Source organism: Bos indicus, chromosome 16, assembly GCF_029378745.1.
Source record: "Bos indicus isolate NIAB-ARS_2022 breed Sahiwal x Tharparkar chromosome 16, NIAB-ARS_B.indTharparkar_mat_pri_1.0, whole genome shotgun sequence".
In the NCBI taxonomy this organism is placed as follows: Eukaryota; Metazoa; Chordata; class Mammalia; order Artiodactyla; family Bovidae; genus Bos; species Bos indicus.
The window spans coordinates 21,834,177-21,852,574 of record NC_091775.1 but is presented as its reverse complement, the minus strand read 5'-3'; the positions used below and the strand labels follow the sequence as shown (position 1 = coordinate 21,852,574).

The 18,398-nt window shown below is 38.8% G+C and overlaps 1 protein-coding gene across 7 annotated transcripts in view; it reads left to right on the top strand.

Moving 5' to 3' along the window:
- GPATCH2 (G-patch domain containing 2) overlaps nucleotides 1–18,398 on the top strand; it is a 198,848-nt gene that overhangs the window by 169,770 nt on the left and 10,680 nt on the right. For 6 of the 7 annotated variants that reach the window (XM_070767946.1, XM_070767947.1, XM_019976543.2 and 3 more), the window contains one exon: nucleotides 6,228–6,316. The exons of the other annotated variant lie outside the window; for it this stretch is intronic. In XM_070767946.1, the coding sequence (XP_070624047.1) occupies nucleotides 6,228–6,316 (89 nt within the window). The remainder of the gene's footprint in view (nucleotides 1–6,227; nucleotides 6,317–18,398) is intronic. 7 annotated transcript variants of the gene reach the window in all.

Sequence of the window (18,398 nt, the reverse complement as noted above, 5' to 3'; positions counted from 1 at the left end):
ACACATAGGAAACGGTGCCAGCAGCAGCCACCAGTTACCTGGGTACAGCAGAATAAAGCAGATTGGGCAGAAGTAGATGTGGACTTGACCTCTCAGAAGAGATGGAAGAGGCACAGACAGGACAGATCCTTCAGAAGCTGTTGGGAACTGCACACTGGCAGGCAGGTCACTGTATCCAAGGGCTGGAGCCTTTGACAACAGGTGACCTGAGGTTGATGGATGCAGAGTAAAGAGCCACCCGAGCAGGTAGGTAGTGGGGTAGCAGGTAGGCATGGGGACCAGGAGTAGCTGATGCTTGAAGAAGGTCAGCCCATAGTGTTAGAGAGGGACCTGGTGGCTATGTCCATTTTAGCATCTGGGGAAGTCTGGGCAATGACCTAAAACATCAGAAGGTTTATAACAATACAGGGTATGTCCAGAATAAAGCAAGAGTTCGATTCCCAGGACACAAGTATTGCATTCAGTGCACTGAATTATAACTTAACGTCCCCCTCTCTGAAGTCAGGATTGTTCCAAAGGGAGGGGAAATGGGCTTGAGATGGACTAGGGTGTCACATGACCAAAGAAATGAGAGAGAAGGTGCCAGAACCAAAAACTGATCGGGTTATGAAGGACATACCAAATGCAAAGGGTTTTCATGCTCAAGATGGGGCTTTGAAGGAAAACCATGAAGAACAAGGATGTAATGTGATCCTAGAAGTTACGAAATAAATTTATGCTCAACGGTACTTGACATTGTGCATATTGGCACAGAAGGGAAAGAGCTAGATACTGATGTTTACTTGTTCAGTTAATACGCTGAGACATACTGACACCAAATAAAGGGGAATAGAGGGTAATTTGGATCTAGCAGGGGGTTCACACGGGGCTGGGTTTGCACTCCCTGCTCCTCCAGTGACACCACAGACCCGCTTCATCTCTGTGCAGCTGATGCCCTGTCCAGCCTTATATTTTTCTAACTGACAGTGAGTGTTCTTGCCAAATGCCAGGGCCCATAGTCACATCTGTTTGTCTCTCTCTGCAGCTTGTCTGAGGCTGCTCGGGAACACATTTTATCCAGGGGGCAGCTTTCAGGAGGCCTCATTCTCTGAAAAGCTCTATTTGTAAATGCGCCTACCGCGAAGGGACAAGTTGTTATTGTCTTTCCTTTTAATATTATTGTGTTTGACACTGCCTGTTTCAGCCCTTGTCAGCCCTTGTCAAAAGCCAGGTTCTCAGGTCCTCCCTAAGATTTTTTGTTTCTGCTTTGTGTTTGTTTTTTTGTTTTTTCCCAGACTTCTGTTTGTTTTTTTTTTCACTTTTTTTTCCTCTGGATAAAATGCCCCATTTCCTCCCACCACCTCACTTAAAAGTATGATAGCGATCTGCTATATTTAAAATGAATAACCAACAAGGACCTACTGTGCAGCACAGGGACCTCTGCTCAATGTTATGTGGCAGCCTGGATGGGAGGGGAGTTTGGGGGAGAAAGGATTCATGTACATGTATCGCTGAGTCCCTTGACTGTGCCCCTGAAACTATCACAACAGTGTTAATTGGCTATCCTCCAGTACAAAATAAAAAGTTTTAAAAAGATTAAAAAAAATGTTTAAAAAAAAAAAAAAAAGAGAAATGATGAGATAAACCAAGTGAAGTCTGTTTCAAAAGCAAAACAAAATGAAAAGGTTTCTTTTTGAGCTCTGCTTTCGGATATTTAACAGGAAATTTTTCAGCATGAGTACAATGGGAAACGGTGTTTCAAATCATAACTCAGTGACTTTGCTTATTTAATCCATCACAGAAAAGCATCATTTCTTTATCCTTTCCCCTTAAAGATACATGTGTGTCTACACCGAGTATTTTAAGGTGTCATTAGTCATAATGTGATCAGGTTCTGACTTTTCTCCTCGCTTTTCTACCCAAGCCAAGGCTGTAACTGAAACAGACAGACTGATAGAGCTGATTGGTAATTTCCTTACAAAAAGAGCTTAACATTTTTGAACAATTTTGAGTCTCTTCATACGACAGTGTATGGTCATTTTTCAAAACACCACAGCAGAAAAACAAACAAAACCCCAAAATTGCCGGCTATCCCCTTGAATAATAATCCGTGTGTTCTGCTTTGCAAAGACAAATGACTCATTTAGGCTAAAGCAACTAGGCTGCCTTTGAGACGTTCATTGATTTTTAAATTAAAAAATAACTGCTCTGTTTTACATTAAGAGTGACAACTAAATAACGGAGTAGACCTTATTTAGTGTTATTTGTAGGAACTCTATTGCACCTCTCTGAAGCAGGGCGGGGAGGGGGACATGCTTCAACAAGGTAATCTTAGTGATCAATAATCCCGATCTCTCAATGTGCTGAAGCAGGTAGTCAATTCTTGATAGAATTACTGAAATACAGCTGGCTGTTTTTCTCATGGCTCAGGTCTTTGGGTTCAGTGTACTGACTTTATTAACTTTAACTTTATTCTCCTTGAAAGGTCTGTCTCTTTTACTTTATGTAGCTATGTTGGGGGTAGGGGAGGGGAGCTGAAGGAAAACCATCTATCGCATTTGTTCTATAAAGACACCCACAAAGGGAATTGGGGGCCCAGCAGATGAGAAAAAGGCTTAGAAGAGGGAGTTGTTCTTGAGATTTGTTTTTCGCTCTCTTTGCAAGCAGACCTCCCTAATAAATTTGAACAGTGTAAAAAAATTAAAAGTTTTAAAGGCAACATTGACTTGGGAGAGTGATTTTTTTCAAACAATTAGAAGACTCCAGTTCCATACAACTAGTACAAGAACACTGTAAGTAGAAGTCAGCCTTCTTAAGAGTCACAAAGAGCAATTATTAATACTATGTATCCAACCCTCAAATATTTCTTCTAATGATTTCTAAAAGGTATTTCTTAAAAAGGACTCCCTTGGCTAATTTTTTTTAAGTGCAGTTTGAACTTTAAAAATAATCAAAAACAAGCTTAGTTTTTCAAATAATCCAGAATCAGGACTTTTCATTGACTGCCTTCCCACCCCTGCCCACATCTTCACTCAGACATGTCCACACATAGGAGCTTCACTGTGTGGCCATTTGATATTATTCTTCATTATAACAGAGACTAATACCCTGGGAGGATCTGTGTGTCTGAACTACCCGTAAACCTGGTTACCCTCCCAACCCCAGTTCATCAGCATCCCATGAATCTGACCAGCTTTATTCTGCTCTATGACCTTTCATGACTCTGCTGCGGCTGCTGCTAAGTCATTTCGGTCGTGTCCGACTCTGTGCGACCCCATAGGCGGCAGCCCACCAGGCTCCCCTGTCCCTGGGATTCTCCAGGCAAGAACACTGGAGGGGTTGCCATTTCCTTCTCCAATGCATGAAAGTGAAAGTGAAGTCGCTCAGTCGTGTCCGACTCTACATCAGCTATAAAATCCAGACGGCTTCCGGGGCATGTATGACACGCACGGCTCATGGTACAGCCCAGTGTTCTTCTTCCCTCGTGTGAGACAGTCCCTTCTGCAAACACTGCTCCCCAGACATCCTGAAGTTACTCATAATTCTCAGAACAGAGCAAACTCTTTACCATTTAGGAATACTTTCAGCAATAGGTATAGAAAACCTGTCCAGCAGTGGCTTAATTTAAGAATATTCATTACGTTTTAACTGGAGGATCAGAGGTAGAGAGTCCGTGGGTTGGTTTTTGCGGCTCGCTCAGAGAAGGGCCACACTGCAGAATTCAGATTCCCACTTTATTCCTGACTCTAGAATGTTTCTTTCCCCTCCTCCTCAGCTGGTCCTGGTGTCAGAGACTGTCAGGTACATGCTGTGTGCACAAGGTCAGCTGCTCCAGTCTTTTTCTAGTGGGGAGGTCCCAAGAGGGACCAGAGATGTTGGAGGATAATGTACAAAAAGATGAAGTCAGGTCTCTCTTACAGATATAAAATGAATAAGCGTTTGAGATTTTCTTTAACTCATCGATTAATGAGGGAGCCAGGCAGATGTTATAATGGGCTCAAAGAGAAACGAAAGAAGCACCAATGTATGTGAAGTAAGGAAGACTGAATGACTGTGCAGATGGATATAAACGCGTTTTCCACAGGAGGAGGACTGTCCTTCCCGAGGACAGAATTCATCTGTATAACTACAGACGAGAATTATCCTCTGTTGTTTTCAGTTATCTGTTACTTAGATAGCGCCCACAGACTCAGAATCCCGTGACTAGAAAGGTATACCCTATAGTTTTCTACTGAAGCACAGATTTTTTTTTTCCCTACAAAGAAAAATGGTATATTCAATAAACGTGTTCAGGTTTATGGTAAGGACTGAATACCGTAATCTCTAATAGTATTAAGAAAGCTCATTGTGCCTGCCACTACCTCTGCTGTTCCTAATTATTTCACATACTTACGACTTAATCTCCTCACTTGGATTTAAAACTCTTCCAGTAATAAGAACTAAACATTCCATTTCCTTTTGTATCTTCCACCTCCTTTTTCCTACTCTTCTCATTTCACCTCCTCTATAAGGTCTTATGCTAAGTCAGTAGTGGATACTAATAACTGCTTGCCAAAAGTGAATTCATTAATTGTTTTATAAAAATGATGCTGGCTTTATAAAAGACATAATTTTCCATTTTTAAAATGTCTATATAGTTTTTAAAAATAGCTATGATTGTAACTTTTTTTTTTTTTTTCTTGGCAATATGAGCCAAAACCCACATCTCAAAATCCAATAAAGGGACTTCCCTGGTGGTCGAGTGGTTAAGACTCTGCCCTGCCAACTCAGGAGGCGTGGACTCGGTCCCTGGTTGGGAAACTAACATCCCACATGCTGTACAGCATAGTCAAGAGAGAAAAGATTGTTTAAAAAAGCAATAAAAATGCCACAGTTATGTATGTTCAGAAACACTTCAACATATATATATGTGTATACGTATTTCTGCAAAGTTAGTCATTAGTTGAGTGAACTAATTTTTTAAGTATTTTAATAATTATATTTATTCCATAAAAGAGAATGAGTATGTACTCAATACAAAATGGAAGAGAAAACTAGTTAAATATATACCCACTTGTTTTTACCTATATTGATAGATTATACACCCACTGGATTAGCCAGATCACTAATTGTACTTTGTGTGTTATACACTCTATATATCAAGTAATTTTACTCTCCAACTCCAATTTTTCATTATATCTAAATACCTGGGTGTAAATGTATGTTTTTTCTTATTTTTTTTACCTGAATTCATTTTTTCCTTTTACATTTTTCTCTAAAATACCTAGTTTTCAAATCGGACCCTATAAAACTTCAGGATACTGCCACATATTTTTCTGAATTACTAAAATGTCATGTTTCCTAATAAACTTGCTGTATTTATTTCTGCTTCATGACCCCTAGACACCATCCTAACCCCATGTCAGGGATTATAATCCAGGAAATTAACACAAGAGTCCCCTATAGCCTGAAATTTTTGAAGGCTTTTAAATTTTTTCCATCTTATTAGTTTGTCTTCATTTCCAATTGAACCATTTCTAACTGTACTAAAAGTCTTAAATTTAGGAGTCCATGGTTAAACAAAAAAAATCTAATTTGGACTTACTCCAAGAATAACAGAAGGTCTGCTTCTTAGTTCTTATAAATCATATCTTTACAAAGGTAATCCAATAGCATGTTAGCCTGTCTAGTATCAGTAAACCAGCATTAATGCATTCAAATTATGTTTCCTCACCTAGCTAATAAATAACTAAAGAATTCTAATCATGTGAATTATAAGGAAGAACATCACTGTTTCCTTCTATCTACGTAAAATGTTTTAAGAGAATTCACTGCCATATAATATCCTAAAGGAAATTGATCATACTTTTCCTGTAATAAATGTTGTTCTGACAGTAAAGCATTAGTAACCAATTGATAACCTAGCAACAATATTGTGATCTCTTTAGATAATTAATCTTAGCTATTTTCCTGTCAGAAGCAACAGTGCTTGATTTTATGTTGAGCCAGAAAGATTGCCAGTTTTGAAAATTAAAAAGCATTCCTTTTATATTATTCATTCCAGTAACAATTTATGATGGCGCATTTAGCGGCTGAACGCTTGTCAACAAACGTAATTATGTTTCGATATAAACAAGATTGGTGGTTTGGCTAGGCTGCTCCATCTTTGTTGAGAATGTTTTGATTTAGGTTCAGATTATACAAGCTGTGTATTTATGTGTCATTTTTTTCCTCCTTTGTTAATAGTTTTTTCTGATAATTACTTGTAGGCAAACAAGCATGCATTTAGGATCTCTGTGCACAGGAGATATCAAACGGAGAAGAAAAGCCGCACCTTTGCCTGGACCTACAACAGCAGGTAAAAGAAAGCGGGCTCGGGGCAGAGCACACATACAAACTTTATACATCATCAGGAGTGAAACACGGATAATCCTTAGCTTGCACTGAGGAAGAAGCACAGTTCTAAGAAACCAGTAAAGCAAGTCATTTGCCTTTGGTGTCAGGATGTATCGAGTGTTCCTTGCATAAGTTTTTCTGGCAGCCAATCACTAGAGTACTCACTTGCTGTTGTTGATTAGTTGCTAAGTCATGTCCAAATCTTTTGCAACGCCATGGACTGTAGCCCGCTACACTCCTCTGGCCATGGGATTTGTCAAGCAAAAATACTAGAGTGGGTAGCCATTTCCTTCTTCAGAGGATCTCTCCAACCCAGGGATCAAACCTGCATCTCCTGCATTGGCAGGTGGATTCTTTACTACTGAGCCCAAGTACTTCCTACATGTGTACTTTAACACTTAAGCTTCTCAGGCGGTGCTAGTGGTAAAGAACCCAGCTGCCAGTGCAGGAGGGACAGGTTCAATCCCTGGGTCAGGAAGATCCCCTGGAGAAGGGCACAGCAACCCACTCCAGTATTCTTGCCTGGAGAATTCCATGGACTGAGGAGCCTGGTGGGCTAAAGTCCATGTGGTCGCAAAGAGACAGACATAACTTAAGCAACTTAGCACACACACACACATACCTGCAAAACTGAGGTATTACAGAATACAGAAACTTCAAAGGCTGTCTTTGGCTTCAAGAAAATTATAGACTTGGAAAAACAAAGCATAAATAGATGAAAAGGCAGATAACCCCAGAAGAAATTAATATTAATTATTTCTAAAGTACTGAAGCACTCTGAAAACACAAGACCCATGTTTCAGTACATGGCAGCCTGGCCATGAATACAGCAATCTGGTTCCTAGACCCAGTTCTGCAGCAATCTTAGATTGGTCTTTCCTTACTTAGACAAGTTAGAATTAGAATAAAAAATCTCTCATCATTTCCACCTCAAAATCCATGTCATTCAAATGAGTGTAGCATAGGGAAAACCACAAGTGTTGAGCTGAGACAAGACACTAGATCAGAGGGAATAGGAGGCCTTCCTGAAAGACAGCAAAGACCTAAGCATGGTTGGGATGGATATAAATAAGATTAGCATGTATTACAAGGTCTCATGCAAGAGCAGTGGTAAGGGAGGCAGAGATGAAGACCTGCGATAGGGAGCCAACTGGTTATTAAAGTATAGACACCTACATGGGAATAAGGGCTTCCCTAGTGGCTCAGTTGGTAAGGAATTTGCCTGCAGTGCAGGAGACCCAGGTTTGATCCCTGGGTAGGGAAGATCCCTTGGAGAAGGGAGTGGCTACCCACTCCGATACTCTAGCCTGGAGAATTCCATGGACAGAAGAGCCTGGCGGGCTACAGTCCATGGGATCACAAAAGGTTGGACACAGCTGTGCAACTAACTTTCACTTTCAATTCAGTTCAGTTCATTCGCTCAGTCGTGTCTGACTCTTTGCGACCCCATGAACTGCAGCATGCCAGGCTCCCTGTCCATCACCAACTCCCGGACTTTAGTCAAACTCATGTTCATTGAGTCAGTGATGCCATCCAACCATCTCATCCTCTGTCGTCCCCTTCTCCTCCTGCCCTTAATCTTTCCCAGCATCAGGGTCTTTTCCAATGAGTCAGTGCTTTCCATCAGGTGGCCAAAGAATCAGAAATTCAGCTTCAGCATCAGTCCTTCCAATGAATATTCAGGATTGATCTCCTTGCAGTCCAAGGGACTCTCAAAAGTCTTCTCCAACACCACAGTTCAAAAGCATCAATTCTTTGGCGCTTAGCTTTCTTTATAGTCCAACTCTCACATCTGTACATGACTACTGGAAAAACCATGGCTTTGACTAGACAGACATTTGTTGGCAAAGTAATGTCTCTGCTTTTTAATATGCTGTCTAGATTGGTCTTAACTTTTTTCCCAAGGAGCAAGCGTCTTTTAACTTCATGGCTGCAGTCACCATCTGCAGTGATTTTGGAGCCCCCCAAAATAAAGTCTCTCACTGTTTCCATTGTTTCCCCATCTATTTGCCATGAAGTGATGGGACCAGATGCCATGATCTTAGTTTTTTGAATGTTGAGCTTTAAGCCAACTTTTTCACTCTCCCCTTTCACTTTCATCAAGAAGCTCTTTAGTTCTTCTTTGCTTTCTGCCATAAGGGTGGTGTCATCTGCATATCTGAGGTTATTGATATTTCTCCCCGAAATCTTGATTCTAGCTTGTGCTTCATCCTGCCCGGCATTTGGCATGATGTATTTGCATATAAGTTAAATAATCAGGGTGACAATATATAGCCTTGACGTACTCCTTTCCCGATTTGGAACCAGTCTGTTGTTCCATATCCAGTTCTAACTGTTGCTTCTTGACCTGTATACAGATTTCTCAGGAGGCAAATCAGGTGGTCTGGTATTCCCATCTCTTTAATAATTTTCAACAGTTTGTTGTGATCTACACAGTCAAAGGCTTTGGCATAGTCAATAAAGCAGAAGTAGATGCAAAAAAACCTTTCACTTTCAATATGGAAATAAACCACAATGAACCATAGTAAGTCTGTGATTCAGCAAAATGACTCTGAGAAAATGTTTTCCATGTAGGTACTGAACACGGGCTTCCCTGGTCGCTCAGTACTAAAGAATCCTCGTGCAGTGCAAAAGATGTTTTCTTTGATCCCTGGGTCAGGAAGATCCCTTGGAGAAGGAAATGGTTACTCACTCCAGTATTCTTGCCTAGAAAATCCCAAGGACAGAGGAGCCTGGCAGGCTACGGTCCTTGAGGTTGTAAAAGATTCAGACACAACTTACCCACTAAACAATAGGAACACAAGATCAATTACAAAGTTACTCTTATAGCATTGGCCTATTGCCTGGGATCCTTAACCATTCAGATTTATAAACCATCTCTCTCAGCCTCATTTGGGAATTCTTTCATTGAAAGAGTTACTTTGGCCATGATGAATTATACAATATGAAAATAAGATTTGTATCAACAGGAGAGTAAGCAGTGAGAATGGGAAAATACAGACATAAATACAGATATAGATAGATGTCTTGACATGATTTCAAGGAAATAGAAGATATGAAGCTTAAATTCTCTATTTCAGAGACCTTTTCCATAGTTCAACACTAAAAAATTGAAGAATAACTTAAAATTGGAGCACCCATAATACAGTTGTTCATTCACATAAAACATTACCTGAGTTGCTAAGAGTCAAATTCACTTTCACTTTTCAGTTTCATGCATCGGAGAAGGAAATGGCAACCCACTCCAGTGTTCTTGCTGGAGAATCCCAGGGATGGGGGATACATGCATGAAATTATGCATGTATTTGTAAGTTTAATATCTGATCTTCATCCTCTTAATTTTGTTGAATTTTTGGAATTTGGAAGTAGGAAGCATCTACATGCAGAATATGTTCATAGGGATGGAGGTTCATAGCACTGTACAGGAGGTGGTATCCAAAACCATCCCAAAGAGAAAGAAATGCAAGAAGACAAGTGGTTGTCTGAGGAGGCCTTATAAATAGCCAAGAAAAGAAAAGGAGAAGGGCAAGATATACCCAAATGAATGCAGAGTTCCAGATAATAGCAAGGAGAGGTAAGAAAGCCTGCTTAAGTGAAAAATACAGAGAAATACAGGAAAACAATAGAATGGGAAAGACTAGAGATCTCTTCATGGAGAAGCCAGTGGCACCCCACTCCAGTACTCTTGCCTGGAAAATCCCATGGACGGAGGAGCCTGGTAGGCTGCAGTCCATGAGGTCACTAAGAGTCGACTTCACTTTCACTTTTCAGTTTTATGCATTGGAGAAGGAAATGGCAACCCACTCCAGTGTTCTTGCCTGGAGAATCCCATGGACGGGGGAGCCTGGTGGGAGGCCGTCTGTGGGGTCGCACAGAGTCGAACATGACTGAAGTGACTTAGCAGCAGCAGCAGCAGCAGAGATCTCTTCAAGAAAATTGCACATATCAAGGGAACATTTCATAAAAAGATGGGCTCAATAAAGGACAGAAATGGCAAGGACCTAACAGAAGCAGAAGAGATTAAGAAGAGTTGGCACATACAGAAGAACTATACAAAAAAGGTCTTAATGACCCAGATAGCCATGATGGTATGGTCACTCACCTAGAGCCAGACATCCTGGAGTGCGAAGTCAAGTGGGCCTTAGGAAGCATCACTATAAACAAAGCTAGTGGAGGCGATGGAATTCCAGCTGACCTGTTTCAGATCCTAGAAGACGATGCTGCTAAAGGCTGCACTCAGTATGTCAACAAATGGAAAACTCAGCAATGGCCACAGGACTGGAAACGGTCAGTTTTCTTTCCAGTCCCAAAGAAGGGTAATGCCAAAGAATGTTCAGACTACCATACAGTTGCACTCATTTCACATGCTAGAAAAGTAATGCTCAAAATCCTTCAAGATAGGCTTTAACAGTATGTGACCCAAGAACTTCCAGATGTTCAAGCTGGATTTAGAAAAGGCAGAGGAACCAGATCAAATTGCCAACATCCTTTAGATATAAAAAGCAAGGGAATTCCAGAAAAACATCTGCTTCACTGGCTATGCTAAAGCCTTTGACTGTGTGGATCACAACAAACTGGAAAATTCTTCAAGAGATGGGAATACCAGACCACCTTACCTGCCTCTTGAGAAACATGTATGCACATCAAGGAGCAACAGTTAGAACCAGACATGGAACAATGGAACAATTTCAAAATTGGGAAAGGAATCCATCAAGGCTGCATATTGTCACCCTGCTTATTTAACTTATATGCAGAGTACATCATGGGAAATGCCAAGCTGGATGAAGCACAAGCTGGAATCAAGATGGCCAGGAGAAATGTCAACAACCTCACATACGCCAATGATGCCATTCTAAAGGCAGAAAGTGAAGAGAAACTAAAGAACATCTTGACGAGGGTGAAAGAGGAAAGTGAAAAAGCTGACTTAAAACTCAATATTTTGAAAAAGTAAGATCGTGGCATCTAGTCCCATCATTTCATGGCAAGTAGATGGGGGAAAAGGGGAAACAGTGACAGATTTTATTTTTTTGGTCTCCAAAATCACTGTAGACAGTGGCCGTAGCCATGAAATTAAAACACACTTGCTCCTTGGAAAGAAAGCTATGACAGACCTAGACAGCGTATTGAAAAGCAGAGACATCACTCTTCCAACAAAGGTCTGTATAGTCAAAGCTGTGGTTTTTCAGGTAGTCATGGACAGATGTGAGAGCTGAACCATAAAAAAGGCTGAGTGCTGAAGAATTGATGCTTTTGAATTGTGGTACTGGAGAAGACTCTTGAGCATCACTTGGACTGCAAGGTGATCAAACTAGTAAATCCTAAAGGAAATCAACCCTGAATATTCATTGAAAGGACTGATGCTGAAGCTGAAGCTCCAATACTCCTGCATACTTTGGCCACCTGATGCAAAGAACAGACTCATTGGAAAAGACCTTGACCCTGGGGAAGATGGAGGGCAGGAGAAGAAGCGGGCAACAGAGGATGAGATGGTTGGATGGCATCATTGACACAGTGGACGTGAGTTTGCTCTTCGCTGGGAGATGGTGAAGAACAGGGAAGCTTGGCATGCTGCAGTCCGTGGGGTCACAAAGAGTCGGACAAGACTTAGAGACTGAACAACCACAACAAATATTTATGTAGATAAATATTTACCACTTATTGAGTGCCTACTATGTACCAAAGCCTTTATTATTGTTTTTTATCTTTGCAACAACTTGGTGTTTCACATGTTATTATCATTCACTGTACAGCATAAAATGAAGATTCAGACATGTGTGGGCTTCTTCTTAGCTATCTGTGAAGGTAGAATGATTGAAGGGCAAAGGGAGGATTCAAGCCAATGTCTGTATTACTCCTAAACCCATCTTCTTTTAGTGACAATATACTTAGGTCCCTTTGTAAGAATATATAGGTAAAGACCATCATATTCCATGTTTTTTATGTAATTATATATAGAGAGAAACTATTATATAGTTTATTTTTTATACAGACTATTATATATCTGAAGTGCCAAAAACATTTATCTAAATTTGCTGTGCAGAAATACAGAACATTCATTAGTATATCTCTAATGTATGTCTTTATACAGGAACATATAGCCACTTTTAGATTAAATACATGTCATAAGTTTTTGAATTCAAATCATGCATAAGGCGGGTGTAGGATTCTTTAATACTCCCATTCTGGTTGAATGGTCTCCTGAATTCTCTTATCTTTCAATGATTCAAACATTTGTGGCAGAAATGGTACAAGAACAATCTTAGGAATGTGACTAAAGCACTTCAGAGCCAGCAATAAGTAAGAGAGACTGTCAGGGTCAGGTCCTAACATATGTGAAGTGAGAAGGAAAATACGTAATGGTTGGGAAGAGGATAATATAATTATATCTACAGGGTGATTTTGATGTGACAACTCAACAGCATCAGAAGAAATCATTTTTTATAGAGTATGGGTATAAAGATTAAACTTTAGCCTAAAACATTCCTAAGCATCTACCAGCATATTCCAAATGTTATTTTTCAAAATTTTTGTGATTCTCCTTACAACTCAAGAGTTTGATTCTATTACTACATTGTTTTACTTAAAAAAACATAATTCATAGAAAGTTAATGCATTTTTGTAATTAATCAAATAGTATTGGAGTAGGAGAATTATGTTACTCATGCATTTTTAAAAATCCATGCATAACTGTTCATCTCAAGGAGGAAGAGAATGACGTTATTTAAAAATCCTTAGTTTTAAAAAGAATATCTTCTAATACTAATGAATCAACTCTAAGGTGAAGATTATTATCCAAATTCACATAAGAAATGCTTTTGCATAAATACACTTTGTTAATGAGGTTATGAATCCTAGATCATCTTGTCTCCAAAAATGATATTTTTCAAGTTCTGGAATATATAGTCAGTCACATAACAAAGAATCTTATCTTCCTAAGCTTCCAAGGTAGGTTAGAATGTAGAATGATTTGAAGGAAACTATTCCTCTGAAACTGAGATGTGTTTTCACAGTTCTTTTACCTTTAGTCAACATTCAACCTAAGCTGGAAAAAGGCAGATGAGGGTAACACTTTCTGATTTGAAATCAAGAATAAGAATTAAAGGCTGATGGTCTGAATATTGTTCAGTGATCCCCTCTGGTATATATATGAAATAGGATGGGGACAAAACAGCAGGTTTAGGAAAGGTTTAGCAAAAAAATTGTTAGAAAACTATAACTAGGCACTTTAACTTTATAATCCCAAACTATGTTTATACAATAATTTAAGATGCTAAAGATAAACAGTTACATATTTTATATTCATAATAAGTCATATTGTTTTTGAAGATTTAAAGTCCCCTGTGAAATTAATAACCCCAAATCTGATCCTTTTTACCTGCTAGTGTATTGAAAATTTCACTCACCCTGTGTAGCAGTAACACTGAAGCATGATTTGAGTCGCTTTATAAAGCTATAGACCAGCCAGCAGTGTTACCAGTTGAACATTTATTAATTGTGACAGGAACACCGAATTTATTTCAGTGCTTTAGCTTATTTACTGCTCTTTCACCTTTGTATTTCGTATTGACAAAGTAAAATGAATATTGATAAGGTTAGGTATTGATTTTTAAATGTACGGCTTGTTCTCTGCCTCATTCAAAGTCACACACCAAAAGATAGTGGAATGTTTCAGTAGCACAGGATGTAGACTTACTGTTATAAAAGAGAGAATTGTTGAAGCAAGAAGGTTTGCCGGCAGAGTGCATTTTATAGCTTGAAAAATGTCATCAGTAAGGGTAAAGAAAAGAAATGAACAAAATAGGAGGGATATTATTAACACGTGTTTAAAGGCCATCAGCAGTGTTGGTTAGGGTCTTGTGTTGGGGTAGAAGTCATAGCTTACTGAGGTTTTGATAGTTAAAAAGATTTCAGTATGTTTATTGAGATATTGTGGCTACCATATTTTTTAAATGTTCTGTCTTCTATGCATTACTAAATTCATTGTGATCCACAGTTAGTACTTGCTATTTCTATGTTGTTTTCTATTGAAATATTACCATAGGGAAAGTATTCACCATAAGTAGTAGACTTTCTTTTCTATGTTTTAAATTATGCAGAGAAATGCCTACTGAAGTTCAATATTTCAGTATAGATATTGCTCCAGAGTAACTGTGTCTTTGTGAACATGCAAGTTCTTAGCAGGGAGTTACATTATAGCTTTTTATGGCTCTTGTTTTTTCCTCTGCATCCTACTGATACTTCAATAATAAAATAATCTTTATAAATATTGAAGATGATAAAGGCAGACTGTAAATCATAAAGGGTGAAGATTTTTCAAAGGTATTCTTTTAAGTCATACTGAACATAATCAGGAAATGTCTGATGTACTCAAGCTCCTTTCCAAGGTGCTATAACTATTCAGTTGTTCAAATTTATCTTATCAATAATTATATTTTTACTTTCTTTTATCCCTGGATTTGTATGACCACTATAGATTATCTTATCTCTTCCCGGATTTTAAAACAGGCAGACTTGGTGGGGGAAGGGGGTTGTTGTTATTCGTTTTGAAACCAAACCACATCCGAACATATAGCAAAAGCCTAGGAAATACATTACCCTCTGCCTCTTGGATATATGAACCACCTTTCAGTTATGTGTCTCAGAAGCATTTTAAACAGCTCTCCATTGTCATATGATACAAGAAACACTCAAGGAAAGAGTAAGCATACATATTAGATAGACAGTAATTACAGACATGCACCCTGATGTTCACTGCAACACTGCTTACAATAGCCAGGATATGGAAGCAACCTCAATGTCCATTAACAGAGGAATGGATAAAGAAGATATTATATATATATATATATATATATATAATGGAATATTACTCAGCCATGAAAAGGAATGAAATCGTTTCATTTGCAGAGATGTGGCTGGAACTAGAGACTGTCATACAGAGTGAAGTAAGTCAGAAACAGAAAGATGAATACTGTGTATTAACGCATCTATGCAGAATCTAGAAAAATGGTGTAGATGAACTTATTTACAAAGCAGAAATAGAGACACAGACATAGAGAACCAATGCTTGGACATCAAGGAGAGGAGGGAGGGGGTGGGATGGATTGGAAGATAGAGATTAACGTATACATACACTGCTGTGTATAAAACAGATAGCCAATAAGAAACTACCATATGGCACAGGGAACTCTACTCAGTGCTCTGTGATGAATAATGGGAGGCAAATCCCTAGAAGAGGGACTGTATGTATATGTATAGCTGATTCACTTTGCTCTACAGCAGAAACTAACACATTGTAAAGCAACTATACTCCAATAAAAAAAGAAAGAAAATAATTTCTATTCCTGACAGTATGAAAGACTAGTAAGAAAATATTCAAACTACAGAATACCTGGACATGCTGAATACAATGTAAAACCATCTCTTTAGATGCATTACTGAGGCTGCGGGAAAAAGAGAACTCATTCTAAGGAACCAATCTAGGAAATCTGGAGGAATGTTGGTTCCTTTTGGAAAGAGCCAAGCTGGGGAGCAGAATATCTGAAAAGCTCTGTCCTCAGAACAGGGAAAACTAGAAACAAAACTCACTCACAAGGACACGAAAATAAAGAATCTGGTTTCTACCTGGGCTCTAACTGGAAACTCTGAAGATATGTAACCAAGAGCCTACCCCTACATGCTGCTGCTGCTGCTGCTGCTGCGTCGCTTCAGTCGTGTCCGACTCTGTGCGACCCCATAGATGGCAGCCCATTAGGCTCCCCCGTCCCTGGGATTCTCCAGGCAAGAACACTGGAGTGGGTTGCCATTTCCTCCAATGCATGAAAGTGAAGAGTCCCTACCTGAGACTCTAGTTTAAAACGACACTATGCCAAAACTTAGCATCAAAACTGGTCTTTGAAGGAAATGCAAAACCGCTGTAGAGGTACTTGCCTTCAACCCAAGCCTCAAGAATCACTACAAATGAAAACCTACTGAAGATGGTCTCACAATCCAAAGCTAACAACTAGTTGTAAAAACAGATTAAAAAATGAAAGGGAATAACTAGAAAGAGAAAAGACAGCTGTGGTAAAAAAAAAAAAAAAATTTGAGATTATTTTGTTTTGAAAAAAAATCTTAAAAATCATAACTTCACTTGATGGGTTGAATAGCACATTAGATACAGCCAAACGAACAAACTACAGCAGCAAAAAAACAGTGAATTTGAAAAGTAATCTGAAGAGACTACCTAAAAGAAGCATGGTCTCAGTTGCTCAGTCGTGTCTGATTCTTTTTGACCCCATGGACTATAACCTGCCAGGCTGCTCTGTGATTCTCCAGGCAGGAGTACTGGAGTCGGTTGCCATGTCCTATTCCAGGGGATCTTCCCAACCCAGGGATCAAAGCCACATCTCCTGTGTCTCTTGCATTAGCAGGCAGGTTCTTTATCACTGAGCTACCTGGAAAGCCCGAAAGCACAGAGGGATAAAGCGTGGAAAATGTGAAAGCGTGGTCAGGGTACTTGGAGGAGCATGAAGTTCAGTGTATGTCTAATACAACTTCCAGAAAAAATAGAAGAATGAGGTACACTATTCCAGGAGAATATTTATAGAATTCAATAATAACAGAATTTTTACAACTGAAGAAAACTTACATCTTCATGTACAAAAGTATAAGCCTTTATCAGGAAATAGTAAATACAAATGAAGTCATACCTAGACACACCATAATAAAACTTTAGAGCATCAAACGCAAGAGAAGAACTTAAAGGCAGCCAAGGAGAAAAGATATAACTTACACAGGAATGAAATTACACTGGCAACAAACTTAAAAAGAGTGATACAATCCAGAAAATAAGAGATAATATTTTCAAAGTGCTGAGATAACTGAATCAACCTAGAGTTTTCTATCCCAGTTAAATTATTTCCCAAGAAATGAAACTGAGACATTTTCAGATAAAGACCCATCATTACTAAATAACTTTTGTAGAAAAAAAGAGTCCATAAAAAAAAAGAATAAAAATCAAGAAGGAATTGGGAGCAAAGTAATTGTTAAGTGTGCATAAAGCTAAACTTTACACTGAATGTATAAAAGTAATGGTGATGCTGGTGACAGTGACCATGGGTGGATTCATTTGGGTGTAGAAAGGCAGATGGAGTAGCATTGAAACATATACATGAACCTGTGTAAAATTAGAAAGCCAGTAGAAATCTGCTGTATGACACAGGGAGCTCAAATCTGGTGCTCTGCAACAACCAAGAGGGGTGAGATGGGGTTTAAGGTGGGAGGGAGGCTCAGGAGGGAGGGGACATACGTATACCTATGGCTGATTCATGTTGATGTATGACAGAAACCAACACAATATTATAAAGCAATTATCCCCCAATTAAAAATAAATAAATTTAAATAAGAAAGTAAGATGGAGCTAAAACTCTGAACAAGATGTAAAATGTGAGGGAATAATAAAGCCAGGTATGCATGTTGACGTTTAAAAATTAAAGAATAGAGAAATAATATATAATTTTCAAGCTAGTATAAGCAAGCAGTGGATGCCAGAAAAGAGAAAGTAAAAAGTATAGAGAAAGCAAGGTAAATATCTTTAAATAGCATTGTAAAAATAACCCAGATATATCAATGATCACAATAAATGTAAATGGAGTAAATGCATCAGTTAAATTCTGGGATTATTATAATGGATAAATAAACAAAACTCAGTACACGCTGTTCACAGTATTAAATATCAGCCAAAGAAAAAGTAGCTGGGTCAATATCAAAGTGAATTTTGAGGTATTTCAGGAGGGTTGAAACACTCTTCAAGCAGACTTGCTATGTTAATTTAGATGAAGTTTTTTCCAGAAAATTTGTGAATATATTAAAATCTCTGTCATTTGGGACAATGTGGCAGAAGAAATGACATCATAGAAACTAATGATGATAGAATATTTTAAGATCAATGTTCAGTCAGTGAAAGGGTGACATTAAGATTCAGGTGTCCTAAATTCACAGTCTAACTGGGGCACTTTCTAACTGGGTGACTTTGATGCATTACCTCTTTAAGGGCTTCCCTGGTG